Source organism: Staurois parvus, unplaced genomic scaffold (assembly GCF_062004578.1).
Source record: "Staurois parvus isolate SC_StPar_1 unplaced genomic scaffold, SC_StPar_1.0 ptg000254l, whole genome shotgun sequence".
Classification (NCBI taxonomy): Eukaryota; Metazoa; Chordata; class Amphibia; order Anura; family Ranidae; genus Staurois; species Staurois parvus.
Genome location: NW_028318050.1, coordinates 2,590,424 through 2,605,151, shown reverse-complemented (window position 1 = coordinate 2,605,151; position 14,728 = coordinate 2,590,424). Strand labels below are relative to the sequence as shown.

At 44.4% G+C, this 14,728-nt stretch overlaps 1 protein-coding gene across 1 annotated transcript in view; it reads right to left on the bottom strand.

The window, feature by feature from the left end:
* Positions 1-4,748, bottom strand: part of LOC149459587 (uncharacterized) — a 68,648-nt gene extending 63,900 nt beyond the window's left edge. The window contains exon 1 of the mRNA XM_089680943.1: positions 4,584-4,748. Coding sequence (XP_089537069.1) covers positions 4,584-4,699 — 116 coding nt within the window. The 5' untranslated portion in view covers positions 4,700-4,748. The remainder of the gene's footprint in view (positions 1-4,583) is intronic.
* Between the last annotated feature and the right edge of the window lie 9,980 nt (positions 4,749-14,728).

Below are 14,728 nucleotides of genomic sequence, written 5' to 3'. Positions count from 1 at the left end.
CCCCCTGGTGTGTCAGGCCTTTGGCCTATCTCCAATATCCCGGGTACATATCTTTGATGATATCTTTGTTTCAATACATAATCCCTATGGCCTCTGTTCTGAGTGATACATTTGTTTGTGATAGGCCTGTTGCCATGATAATCACCTGGTTCTCTATTTCTGTTGTTTTCTGTTTTGCCTCATTGAAGATAATTTTTCTATATACTCTGGTCACGCAGCTGCTACACTCATTACTGTTTCATGATGGCTTTAAGGCTGTTGTCATATTAATGTCAAAGGTCTTAATTCGGTGGATGGCTCTGAAGGAGTTCTGATCCTCGGGAACAGATATTATGTTCATTCAGGAAACCCATTTCAAGCAGGATGGCTTTCGCTTTACCTCCAAGAGATTTCCACACTCCTATTCAACTTTTGATCCCTCCGGGAAAGCTGGAGTGGCTATATTGATCCGGAAAAACTGCTCCCTGTGAGCCTCCTCCTCTCGGGTTGACCAACTTGGTCGTTATGTTCTGTTGGAATGTTTGTACGAGGGCTCCCCATTTGTGATTTTGAATTTGTATGCACCCAGCTCTGGTCAGCTGTTATTTCTCTCTCAAATTCTGGATAAATTGTGTTCACTATCTACTCCATGCATGATTGTTGGGTGGATTTTAACCTGGTTATGTCTCCTCATAAGGATAGGAAGGTCCTTTTTGCATCTACTCTGTCGAAGAGGCTATGCTCCTCCTCGACGGCTTTCCGTTAACTGGTCCGGGGGCATCGCCTCCTTGACGCCTGGTGGGTCAAACACCCTCTCCATAGGCAATTTACATTTTATTCTACTCCACATCGTATGTTTCCTTGAATGGATCATTTTCTTGTTACCGCCCCCTTGATCCCCTTTTTGACTTGGTCAGATCATGCCTCATTGTTGCTTAATCTCCTTCTTCCTAATTCCTCCCCTAAGGTCTGCCACTGGCGCCTCAATGAGAGTTTTCTACGCTCTGAACAACTTCAAAAGGAGCTATCTCGGGGTCTGGATGCTTATTTTCAACATAACGTTGGCTCAAAATCTTCATCCTCTACCCTCTGGGAGGCCCATAAGGCTGTTTTCAGAGGTCTTTGTATTTCCATGGGCGCTCGTTTAAAGAAGACCTCGGTTTGTGCCAGTCAGGCCCTCTTATGTTAATTATCCTTAGCCAAACGTCGATTGTTAGATAACCCATCTTCAGAAAGTTTCCTACATACGGGATAAAATTAGGGCTCTTGACCTGCATAAAACTGCCCAGTCTCTCTCCTGGGCTAAGCAAAAATGTTATGAGTTTTCTAATAAACCGCATCGCATGCTCATAAATAGACTGAAATCTCAAACATCCCCCTCCCTACCAGGCCACCTACTCCAGTCTGATGGCAAACCCACATATGACCCGCATGTTATGGCTACAGTATTTGGGGAATACTATGAGAAGCTTTATAATTGCCTAGCCCCGGATACTCCCCCTCCCCTTCAGATGGCTGCTTTTGATGCTTTTTCTGACTCTTTACAATTGCCATGTTTGACACCTTCCGATGTTTATAGCTTTGAATGAGGACATCTCCATTGAGGAATTGTTGGATGTTGTCAAGCATCTTCCTACTCACAAGTCCCCAGGGCCAGACGGTCTTCCTTACTCATATTACAAGTCCTTTATTGGCATCTTAGCACCTCATCTTTTGTCCTTGTTTTGGGATCTCCTGAAGAGGTCGCATCCACACGGTTATTTTACATGCGCATTTATTTCTGTGATGCCCAAGCTGGATAAGGACCATTCCCTTCCAGATAATTATCCTCCAATAGCCTTATTAAATTTGTGACTACAAGATTTTTCTGAAAATAATAGTTAACAGACTGGCCAAATGTATCTCCAAGCTTATACACAGAGACCAGGTGGGCTTTGTCCCGGCTAGACATGCCACAGACAACACCAGGAGGACCATTGACCTGATTGATCTTGTTAATAAGTCCCAGACTCCTGCCCTCTTGTTGATCTTGGATGCCCAAAAAGCATTTGACCGATTAAGTTGGTCATACATGTTTCTGGTTCTGGAGAGGTTTGGATTAAGTGGTCCATTTGGAGCTGCTTTAAAAGCCCTTTACTCCACTCCCTCTTCCCACGTCAAATCAGCATCGTTCTTATCCCCTTCCTTTCGGATGTCCAATGGTACATGCCAGAGATGCCCGCTTTCCCCTTTGTTGTTTATCCTCTGTTTGGAACCCCTGGATATAGCTATTAGATCCAATCCGGATATCCATGGAATACGCACTCACAATACTGACTTTAAACTGTCTTTGTTCACTGATGATATCTTGCTGACACTGACGGAGCCCCACGTTACTCTGCCAGTCTTTCATCGCACTTTACAGATTTTTGATGCCCTGTCAAGTTATAAGGTTAACGCATCTAAAACTGAAGCATTACCACTCCATATACCATCTACCATTTTATCTTCCCTTCAGTTAAACTATCCTTATCAATGGTGCCCCCACGCCTTGAGGTATTTAGGTATTAGCCTTACCTCCTCTTACCACTCCCTTTATGAAGCTAATTTCTCCCGTTTCATGCAATTTCTCAATCCTTAAAATTTTGGGACAATCTTTCCATTTCATTTTTTGGAAGGATCAATGTGCTAAAAATGACCATACTGCCCAAACTTCTGTATCTGTTTGAGACACTTCCTATTCCCATGTCCAAGTTGCACTCCCTTCAGAGATCCTTCCTCCACTTCATCTGGCATAATAATTCTCACCGAATTGCCCATATGGTCCTTCCCTCTCCTTGATCTAGGGGAGGTCTGGGGGCCCCAGACATTGTGTCATGTTATTTGGCTACTCACCTTCATGCTCTTGTCTCCTGGTCCTCCCAGCATCCCAATAATAAATGGGCTGAGATTCAATGGCTACAATTACGTCCGACGCACCCTTGTTCCATACTCTGGTTTATGACCAACATTGAATCCACCTCTCACAAACATCTCCTGCTTGGGGCAATGCAATTTAAGGGTTTCTATATGGAGACGGTGTGGGGATAGATTTGCCCTGTCTTCTTTGTGTTTCCCCCTGACCAATGTCATACTTAATCCCAGTCTCCCAGATAGTTTGGCTTTGGCTCGCGTGAGTCCCTGGGCCGAGGCCAATCTATTTCAATTGCGATATTTGGTCCACCCATTGACTCGTAAGATTAAGTCCTTTTCTGAGATTCAAAAAGCTACTTGTATGTCACCTCACCAGTATTATGTTTATCTACAGGTACGTCACTTTTTCTCCTCCAAAGCCCTTTCTCTAACTCTTGAGAAGCCTGCTCCCTTTGTACGCATCTGCATTCAGGGTCCATACCAACGGGGCATAATTTCCTTTACTTATAAGCTGCTTCATGACACCTGCCCCTTACTATTGATACACACCTTTATATGCCCAAATGGCCCCGAATCCTCCAACGTGATATTGCCTTGGATCAATGGAGTAGGATTTGGTAGTATACAAAGAAAAAACTTATGTTTTGGTATAAGACCCCTGAGGTTCTCCCTGCTCGTAATCTGAGTGTTTCTCCTGTCTGCTGGCGATGTGGTGAGGAAACTGGCACTCTTTCACATTTTCTGGACTTGCACACATTGTACCCTTCTGGAGAGAGGTCCTTAACTTTTTGCAGCTACTTTTACAGGCTCCTATTTCATTTGAGCCCATCCACTTTTTGCTGGGCCTACCTTTTTCAGGCCTCTCCAAATTTGCCAGGAAACTGTCCTCCCATGTTTTAACAGCGGCCAGGAGAACCATTCCCATGCATTGGCTTACTACTACGCCTCCTACACAATCGGAATCGGTGAAGGATATAGCAGAGATTAGAAGAATGGAGTACCTCACTGCCTTGCATGCTAACTCTGTCCCTATCTTTGAGGCAGGTTGGGAACCGTTGGATCTTTCCGTTTCCGATTTACGTACTCAATTGTCTGAAAATGATGGCTAATTCACTGTTGTGCTGAACTTGTATGTACCTATATGTCTCTCATCAATGAGCCTTTTTTTGTTCTTTCATTGCCTTGTGCATGTTATTCCATGATTTTGTGCTACTATGTTGGTTGTAAGCTTTTTAAAAATCAATAAAAAATTAATTATATAAAAAAAAAAATAAAGCCAAGTTTTCATGGTTCTGCATATATGCATTAAAAGAGGAGGTGAAAAACAAGCTGAACTCAGTCACATGATAGCAGGCCGGAGGCCCAGTCATCTGCAGCCATGGAATTCCCTGAAGTCAGTCCTAAAAAAGGAGCGGGGAGGCTGGTGATATCATCAACCTAAAAAGGCCACATGGTTAGACTTGGTCCAGGATATTCTCCAAATGTGACCAGGGGGCCACATAGGATCAATGATGTCACCAGTATCCCCGCCCCCAGCCACATTGAACAAAATTCAATGGCTGCAGCTGATTGGGCCGCTGACAGTTTCTGGCTGATCTTATCTCATCCTTAAGGAGATTTTTCTGCACTCCTCAGTACATATAGAAATGATTGCTGGGCCTTTATGTTACAAAGTATAGACAGATGTTTAGAATGGACTTGGATCATCTTACCGTTCTGCTCCCCGACCATTCGGTGCCGCTTCCTGATCATTCGATGCTGCTCCCCAATCATTCGGTGCCTCTCCCTGATCATTCAGTGCTGCCCCCTCTTCCCCTGATGCTGCCATTTCCTTCTCTCTCCTTTTCTCTGATCACAGCTGGTCTCTGGTCAGTAATGGTTGTATTCTCGTCTTCTCCTCTCCCTGGGATAATGTCTGTATACAGGGGAGGGGGTGGAAATGTCGCTCCACCTTACAGAAATATGTGCGATTGCTTTCACTTTCACATCAAGCAAACCTATTCCTTCATGTTATTTAGAAGCAGGGGTGGACTGACCATTTGGAAACTCGGGCGCTGCCCGAGGGCACGGGGTCAGTAGGGGGCCCATGAGATGCCCCTGGTACCTTTTTCATAGGCTTTTTTGAGTTTGGGCAAGAACACAGGAGCCCCATAATCCAGTATTGCCCGGGGGCCCCATGAGTTGTCAGTCCGCCCCTGTTTAGAAGAGACGCAGATGTTCCTTTTGTGTCAGAGGAAACCTGACAGTCATGTTTAAATCCAAATGTGAAAAACTTGTAAAAAGTAAAGTGGACCTGTCAGTAACTGCACCAGACTGTATGAATAATTCCTGATATGTCACAATATACAGCAACAGGGTCATTGTTCAGAAAAGCTCCACCTTTTATCACTACAAATCCAGCCTTGATCTCCAGTCAGTGACTTTGCTTAGGCAGAGATGATGTCTTTAGTCTGCTGCAGTCAGGAGGGAGCATTCCCCTAGTCTCCTCTCCCCGCCTTGATCAGATTGCAACATTGTAACTTTGTAGCAAATCACAAGGTGTGATGCTGCAGCAAGGGGCTGATCTGTGTCAAACATTTGTGAACACAACCAAGAACTGCATAGGCAACAGGATTTCCATGAATGTGTCATCTGTGAGCTGGCATCTCAGTCCAGGAAGTGGATGGTGACCCTGGATTATGCCTGAATAAAGATGGTGCTGCCAACCTAGAGACAAAACAGATGGCAATATTGTCAGGGAGAGTTCTGTGAGCTCTGTGAGAGGTTTACCATACCTAGAAGTACTACTGATCGCTCCTATATCCATTGATAACTGGCATAGTAAACTGTATTTACTATGCCAGTTTATGAATGAAAATGAGTCTCTATACAGACTCCTCAATCATTCATGTAATGTGCAGCTTAGCCTGGTCTGCCTTCAATTATTTTCTCTGCCTTAAAAAAGAAACATTGGGGGTCTGTTTCCACTGTTTCCAGATCAGCAGCAGTTGCTAAGGACAATGGCTATCTACAGCAGCTGAAGTCAGTGGCAACTGTGATCATTGGTACTGGTCACCCGCCATAGCAGTTACCGACAGCAACAACATCTCCCACTGCAGAGAGAGGCCAGAGTGTTGGAAATCGCAGAGGAGGCGTGCGACCATCCCAGGTGAGGGACCTCAGAGATTGTGCAGCACCGACAATTGACAACAGGAAACTAGCCAGAGAGGGAGAGCCCCAGTCATCATCCCTTCAAGGAGACTGTTCTTCTTGGATGTGGTGAGCAACTGCTAACCTGTGACATGTTAGTCCTTAGGAGCGCTCCACCGATTCACTAACACAGACCTGTGCAACACATAGACTCACACAGTGTTACAATCCCACAGTATACAAGGGAATTTGGGGCTGAGCCTAAAGAGACGTCAGTTTAGCTGGGGACATATTGCTGCTGTAGTTGCAGGGGGGTAATACTGATCTATATCTATACCGGTATATACGTATATACATGAATATTGTGTTTATTGATGTGATTGTGCCAATTCTAGAAGGTGTGTATTCAGTGCATTTAACTGCTATTTCCAAGTTAATTTGCAGTCTATTGCAGAGTTTTACCCGTCTTATTGAACCTGTTATAAAACTTCCCACAAGGTGTCCTGCTGTGCTGTGGATCCAATATATATATATGGTTCATCACTGAAGTAGGACAGAAGTGCCCATTAATTCCAGCGGCTCCTTCAGGGGTGAGCACTACACATGAATCACACCGCATTTCTGTTCATACCACATGCCATTCTTTGCAGTGTGATTTGCGCTCAGTCATTTTTGTATGGATGCAAATTGTACCACAAAGTATCAGTTTCGGGTATCAGGAGTATTTTTACGAGCACTCAATACTCGGTATCAGCACTGTTACCAGTCCCGGTATTGGTGCATCCCTAATAGTAAGGTCTTGTTCACACACGGCATGCACAGCGTATCCCCCTGCAAGGCTGGGTTTACCTGCACAGGGGTGTACAGGTGTTCCATGCATCCCTGTGCAGGGAGTCCCATTCATGTCATTTGGGATGTAGTGACTGCAGGAACACAACCGTTGCTCCCAATTTGACATCCATGTAGGTCTGGTTCCATGTCCCTGAGCTCATGCTGCCTGCGGTCGGGGTCCTACACCCAAACCCCCACACAGATGTCAGATTGTGAGCAGCGACTATGTATCCCAATAGACATGAATGGGACTGCCTGCATGGGGTTGCATGGAACACATGGGCATCCCCTTGAGGGTATACATGGCCCTCTACCACCATACACTTTAGTACGCCCCATGTGAACAAGACCCTCAGAGCAATATAGCAGGAATGTTGTGTTTGTGTGCACTAATGAATTTAGTGTATTTTTGGTAAAAAAGCGATTTGCTGGGCTTAAAAAAAAATCAGTAGCACTTTTTTTCTACAGGCCATGTGCTTTCAAAAAATACACGGCTCAAACAAATGAAAGGAACACTTTATAATCAGAGTCTAGCATCAAGTCCATGACACTCCTGGGATATTGATCTGGTCAGGTAAGTCGCAGAGGGGGTTGTTCATCAGTTTCAGCTGCTTTGGTGTTCATGAAATTAACAACAGATGCACTAGATGGGCAACAATGAGACAACCCCCAAAACAGGAATGATTTTGCAGGTGGAGGTCACTGACATTTTTTCCCTACTCATCTTTTCTGACTGTTTTTCACTAGTTTTGCATTTGGCTAGGGTCAGTGTCACTACTGGTAGTATGAGGCCATACCTGGACCCTACAGTGGTTGCACAGGCAGTCCAACTCCTCCAGGATGGCACATCAATACGTGCCATTGCCAGAAGGTTTGCTGTGTCTCCCAGCACAGTCTCAAGAGCATGGAGGAGATTCCAGGAGACAGGCAGTTACTCTAGGAGTTTGTGTTTTGTTTTGTTTGTCAAATTAATTAATGGTAATAGTTTAGACCATGGGTGTCCAAACTATGGCACTCCAGCTGTTGAAGTACTACAAGTCCCATCATGCCTCTTCCTCTGTCAGAGTCTTGCAAGGCCTCATGGGACTTGCAGCTCCTCAACACCTGGAGGGCCATAGTTTGGACACCCCTGGTTTAGACAAACACCATAGTAGCTCACAAGTACACTCATTTATTTTTTTTGCACAACTTACTCTAGGAGAACTGGACAGGGTCATTGAAGGTTCTTAACCCATCAGCAGGACCGGTATCTGCTCCTTTGTGCAAGGAGGAACAGGATGAGCCCTGCCAGAGCCCTACAAAATGACCTCCAGCAGGCCACTGGTGTGAATGTCTCTGACCAAACAATCAGAAAACAGAATGTGGCCTGAGGGCCTGACGTCCTCTAGTGGGCCCTGTGCTCACTGCCCAGCACCATAGAGCTGGATTGGCATTTGCCATTGAACACCAGAATTGGCAGGTCCACCACTGGCACCCTGTGCTTTTAACAGATGAGAGCAGGGTCACCCTGAGCACATGTGACAGATGTGAAAAGGTCTGGAGAAGCCGTGGAGAATGTTATGCTGCCTGTAACATGGTTCAGCATGACAGTTTTGGTGGTGGGTCAGTGATGGTTTGAGGAGGCATATCCATGGAGGGACACACAGACCTCTACAGGCTAGACAATGGCACCCTGAGTGCCATTAGGTATCTGGATGAAATCCTTGGATCCATTGTCAGACCCTACACTGATGCAGTGGGTCCTGGGTTCCTCCTGGCGCAGTGGGTCCTGGGTTCCTCCTGGCGCAGTGGGTCCTGGTTTCCTCCTGGTGCACGACAATGCCCGGCCTCATGTGGTGAGAGTATGCAGACAGTTCCTGGAGGATGAAGGAATTGATACCATAGAATGGCCCTCATGGCCCCCACTCTCGTCTGACCGAAATCCAATAGAACACTTCTGGGACATCATGTTTCGGACCATCTGACACCACCAGGTTGCACCTCAGACTGTCCAGAAGCTCAGTGATGCCCTGGTCAAGATCTCGGAGGAAATCCCCCAAGACACCGGTCTCATTAGGAGAACACCCCGATGTTGTCAGGCATGCATACAAGCACGTGGGGGGCATACAAATCACTGAGGACCATTCTGAGTTGCTGCATCATTTTTTCACTTTGATTTTCGGGGTGTCTTTGAATTCAGTCCTCTGTAGGTTGATAACTTTCATTTCCATCAAACAATGGGGCGTCCTTATGTTCCTAACACATTACCCCATCCATATCTATATAGAGATCCAGCAGGAGATTTGTCCCTATTGAGATCTGGTGGGTTTTCATAGTCTTCCTTTCATTTTTTTGAGCAGATTAGAGAAAATCAAAGGTGGTTTGGGAGTGAAGTCTCTTCCAGTAGAACAGTGCCTGAGTGTTCTTGATTCTTCCTAAATGACCAATTGTTGCTTTCAAATGGAACATTATCACATCAGACCCCAGCCAGAAAGGTTGGGGGATGCATTTCCAACAGCAGGCTACTCAAGCTCATGAGATGTTCAGCTTGCGCAGCATAGTATTAAATGCTCTCAAACTGAGAACAGTGTTCAAAGCCCTTTTGGCATTCACTCCTTTTGTTGGAGTTGTACTGTACCTAGACAGCAGTAGAAGGGTAGAATTCTTAGGCTGCCTGTGGAACTTCCAGTTTTGATCATTTAAATTATACCATTTTGGCTGAGGAGGCTCTGGTATCTGTCTCTCCTACAGTTGAGCATTGAGTCGGGACTGTCTCTGCCTGTAATGATGGATTTGCTCTCTCTTGGCCAGTTTTGCCATCCAACCTCAAGAGACTACATTTGATAGCATGGAAGTTGAGAGGCTGAGGCTACCGAATCAAGGGTGCTCATTGGAGGTAGTGGCTACCTTGTGTCAAGCCAGAGAGGTCTCCATGAACAAGATTTATCAGAGAATATGGGTAAAATAAGCAGATCTCACAGAGCAAAAACCAGGAGTCCTTTATTACCATAACGAGCCAAGGTTCCACAGTTCTTACAACTGAAGCTGGACAAAGGCCTAGGTTCAATTGCATTTAACATTCAAAGTTCAGCCTTGTCTGCACCTTCAGGGGTTTAAGGAACCTTTAACCCTTTAGTGGTGCAATATTTAAGGCTTGCACAAAGTTAAAGACCTGCCAGGTGACCTTTATTCCCTAAGTGGGATTTGCTTATGGTCCGCGAAGCTCTATCAAGGCCTCATTTCTATCCTACAGAATTGTCTCTGCAATCTAACCCTGAAGACCATATTTCTGGTTGCTACAACCTCTGTGAAAGGGTGTCAGGCTCAGCTAACATTCTACCCTGACAGAATAATCCTAAAATCCCCTGCCCGCTTTTATCCATAAGGTGTCTTTCTCCTTCCACTTTAACCATGAACTAAATTTACCATCTTTCTTTGGTGAAGCAGAAGAACCACATTCCCTGGATGTTAGGCTAACTCTGATAGTTTGCTTGGCAGCTACTTTTGCATTCAGGAAATCTGTGCCTGGTCCTTAAGGCAGGGTCAGTCAGCGTCAACATGTACAGTCGTCTTCTAGATTAAGACAATTAAAAGAGCCTACTATTCACATGACCTTTCTATTCCGTAAGAGTTAAGAGCACATTCTGCCGGGGCAGTGCCAGTTCCATGGACAGCACAATGCTGAGTATCTCCTGAGGCAAGTCAGCAATATGGTCCTCCCAGAACACCTTCATTGCACTTTATTAGGTGAATCCAGCTCAGCTTACGACAGTAAAATTTGGAAAATGTGTTGTGCAGGAGCATACTTGCGCTACTGACCATTACAAATTTTTTTCATGTGCCCTCCCGTATGGTGAGTTAGTTCCCATTGTATGCTGCCATGATGCTCCTGGAAGATGGAAAATTGTATACTTACTGTGCCTGGAGTCACTTTGGGGGGGGGGGCATGGAACACAACTGTCTCAGCTCCCCATATCCCTCTTATGTGTAAGTCACCCTGTGTCTCTTAGGTGTCCGTGGATCTGTGTTCAGACAGGGAAGCGGGAGTCTAACGGAAATACCCTAGTGCAGTCAGGGTCCGGTTCTGTTACACTTAGCTTTCCGTAATTTTACTTTCCTGATGCAACTTCATGGCAGCATACATATTCCCACCCAAATGGTTAGTTACAGGGAGTGCTGCGAGCCGGTTGTGTCTTCAATTTATAGTTACACAGTCCTATCAGGCTGCGGGACGGGGCCACAACCCATTGTATGCTGCCATGAAGATGCACCAGGCAAGGAAAATTATGGAAAGGTAAGTATACAATTTTCTGTTATTTCTATATGTGTATTTATTGTATTGTCAGTTTAGGTGTGGTATTATTTATATCCTGAAGAAGCCTAATAATCTCAGCTTCCTGCACTAACATTTTAGTTTTCCTTTCAATATTACTCAGTTAGCTAAATATTAGATAATAAGGTTCCAGCACAATTTCCTGTTATATTTTTTTAAGTATGGGGCTTAGAAAATAAAATTGTTGCAAGTTTTTATGTCACACAGTATTTGCGCAATGGTTTTTCAAATGCTATTTTTATACAAATACGCTTTGATTTTAATAAACAAACAAACATGAAATACCCAATTGCTTGGTAAAATATAAAAGATAATATTACACCAAGTAAATAGATACCCAACGTGTCATGCTTTACAATTGAAGAATGGTGACAAACTACGGTACTTAAAAATCTCCATAGGTGACGCTTTAAAAGCCTTTACGGGTTACCAGTTTGGAGTTACACAGGAGGTCTGATGCTCTCACTCTATGTTTACATATGCTAGCGGGACCGACTTTGTACTTTGTAGAACCATCTTTTGCTGCAATTCCAGCTGTGAGGCTTTTTGGGGATGTCTCTACCAGAGAGGGATATTTCTGCCCATTCTACTTTGCAGAATCTCTCAAGCTCTCAAGTAGAGATGAGCGAATTTTTCAAAAATTCGATTCGCCTGATTCGCCGAATGTTCCGAAAAAATTCGATTTGATTCGAATTTATTCGCTGCGAATTTTACTTATAAAAAGGGTGTTTCTAGGCTTCAGAGAGCCTTTATATTAGTGCAGAACACTGTACCTTTAATTTAAATGCCCTTGGAGTCTGCTGGGGAAGAGAAATAATACTGTCAGTCAGTATGACATGCAGATGAGTGCCGTCGATCTTAGAATCACCGCACACTTCACTCATTTGGGCAGTCACGGGGCCAAAGAAGAAGAAGGAGAAGAAGAAGAAGAAGAATGAAAAGAAGAAGAAGAAGAAGAATGAAAAGAATGAAAAGAAGAAGAAGAAGAATGAAAAGAATGAGAAGAAGAAGAAGAATGAAAAGAATGAAAAGAAGAAGAAGAAGAATGAAAAGAAGAATGAAAAGAATGAAAAGAAGAATGAAAATAAGAAGAAGAATGAAAATAAGAATGAAAAGAATGAAAATAAGAATGAAAAGAAGAATGAAAAGAAGAATGAAAATAAGAATGAAAAGAATGAAAATAAGAATGAAAAGAAGAATGAAAAGAAGAATGAAAATAAGAATGAAAAGAATGAAAAGAAGAATGAAAAGAAGAATGAAAAGAAGAAGAAGAATGAAAAGAAGAATGAAAATAAGAAGAAGAATGAAAAGAATGAAAAGAAGAATGAAAAGAATGAAAAGAAGAATGAAAATAAGAAGAAGAATGAAAAGAAGAATGAAAAGAAGAAGAATGAAAAGAAGAATGAAAATAAGAAGAAGAATGAAAAGAAGAAGAAGAATGAAAAGAAGAATGAAAATAAGAAGAAGAATGAAAAGAAGAATGAAAAGAATGAAAAGAAGAATGAAAATAAGAAGAAGAATGAAAATAAGAAGAAGAATGAAAAGAAGAATGAAAATAAGAAGAAGAATGAAAAGAAGAATGAAAAGAATGAAAAGAAGAATGAAAATAAGAAGAAGAATGAAAAGAAGAATGAAAAGAATGACAAGAAGAATGAAAAGAAGAATGAAAATAAGAAGAAGAATGAAAAGAAGAATGAAAAGAATGAAAAGAAAAATGAAAATAAGAAGAATGAAAAGAAGAATGAAAAGAATGAAAAGAAGAATGAAAATAAGAAGAAGAAGAATGAAAATAAGAATAATTCCAGTAAAGCAAAAAGTGTATGTGCAGAGTTCCTCTATTTCTGACAGTTCTTTCACATTTCCAGCGGTTGAAACATTGTATCTATTTGTTTCCTAATAAAAACATCTGTATCCTAAATGGAAACAAATAGATACAATGTTTCAACCGCTGGAAATGTGAAAGAACTGTCAGACAGCTGTCAGAAATAGCGGAGCTCTCTGCAGGGACATTTTTGCCGGCTATAGAAGGGATGAAAACGGCCGATCAGGAAAAATTTGATTCGACCATCCGAAGTCGGCAAAAATTCGGATTCGTTGCGAATCAAATTTTTCCTGAAATTCGAAACAAATTCCACTTCGTCTGATTCGATTCGCTCATCTCTACTCTCAAGCATTGGATGGAGAGCATCTGTGAACAGCAATTTTCAAGTCTTGCCACAGATTCTCAATTGGATTTAGGTCTGGACTTTGGGCCATTCCAACACATGAAGATGCTTTGATCTACACCAGCGGTTCTCAACCTGGGGGTCGCGACCCCTTTGGGGGTCGAACGACCATTTCCCAGGGGTCGCCTAAGACCATCGGAAAACACATATTTCCGATGGTCTTAGGAACCGAGACACCGCTCCTGTCTCCGGCGATGTGTGGGCGGGATATGCTGCCCCTGTCACCGCCTCCTCGCCGCTGATTGGCCACCGGAACTGTAGCTCAGGAGAGGCACACAGGCGGCCAATCACCGGCGAGGAGGTGGAGCTTGGAGAGGAGGAGCCGAGCGGCAGAGCGCGCAGATCGAAGAAGATCGAGGGAGCTGCAGGAGCGAGTGAAGAGGAGAGCGGCCAGAGAAGGAAGACAGCTGACAGGTAAGTGCAAATTTTGCTTCTGCAGGCTGTAGATGGGAGAGGGAGAGAGCGAGCCCAGGCTGGAGCAGGAGTCAGCAAGGTAAGTATCATTGGTGTCAGTGGAAGGGATAGTGCCCCATCATTTGTGTCACTAATACCAACGATGGGGCACTATTCCTCCCCCCACTGACACCAACGATGGGGCACTATTCCTCCCCCCACTGACACCAACGATGGGGCACTATTCCTCCCCCCACTGACACCAACGATGGGGCACTATTCCTCCCCCCACTGACACCAATGATAGGCACTATTCCTCCCCCCCACTGACACCAATGATGGGGCACTTTTCCTCCCACTGACACCAATGATGGGGCACTATTCCTCCCACTGACACCAACGATGGGGCACTATTCCTCCCACTGATACCAACGATGGGGCACTATTCCTCCCACTGACACCAACGATGGGGCACTATTCCTCCCACTGACACCACTGGTGGGACACTATTCCTCCCACTGACACCAATGATGGGGCACTATTCCTCCCACTGACACCAATGATGGGGCTCTATTCCTCCCACTGACACCAATGATGGGGCACTATTCCTCCCACTGACACCAATGATGGGGCTCTATTCCTCCCACTGACACCAACGATGGGGCACTATTCCCCCCACTGACACCAACGATGGGGCACTATTCCTCCCCCCACTGACACCAACGATGGGGCACTATTCCTCCCCCCACTGACACCAACGATGGGCACTATTCCTCCCCCCACTGACACCAATGATGGGGCACTATTCCTCCCACTGACACCAACGATGGGACACTATTCCTCCCACTGACACCAACGATGGGGCACTATTCCTCCCACTGACACCAACGATGGGGCACTATTCCTCCCACTGACACCAACGATGGGGCACTATTCCTCCCACTGACACCAACGATGGGGCATTGGT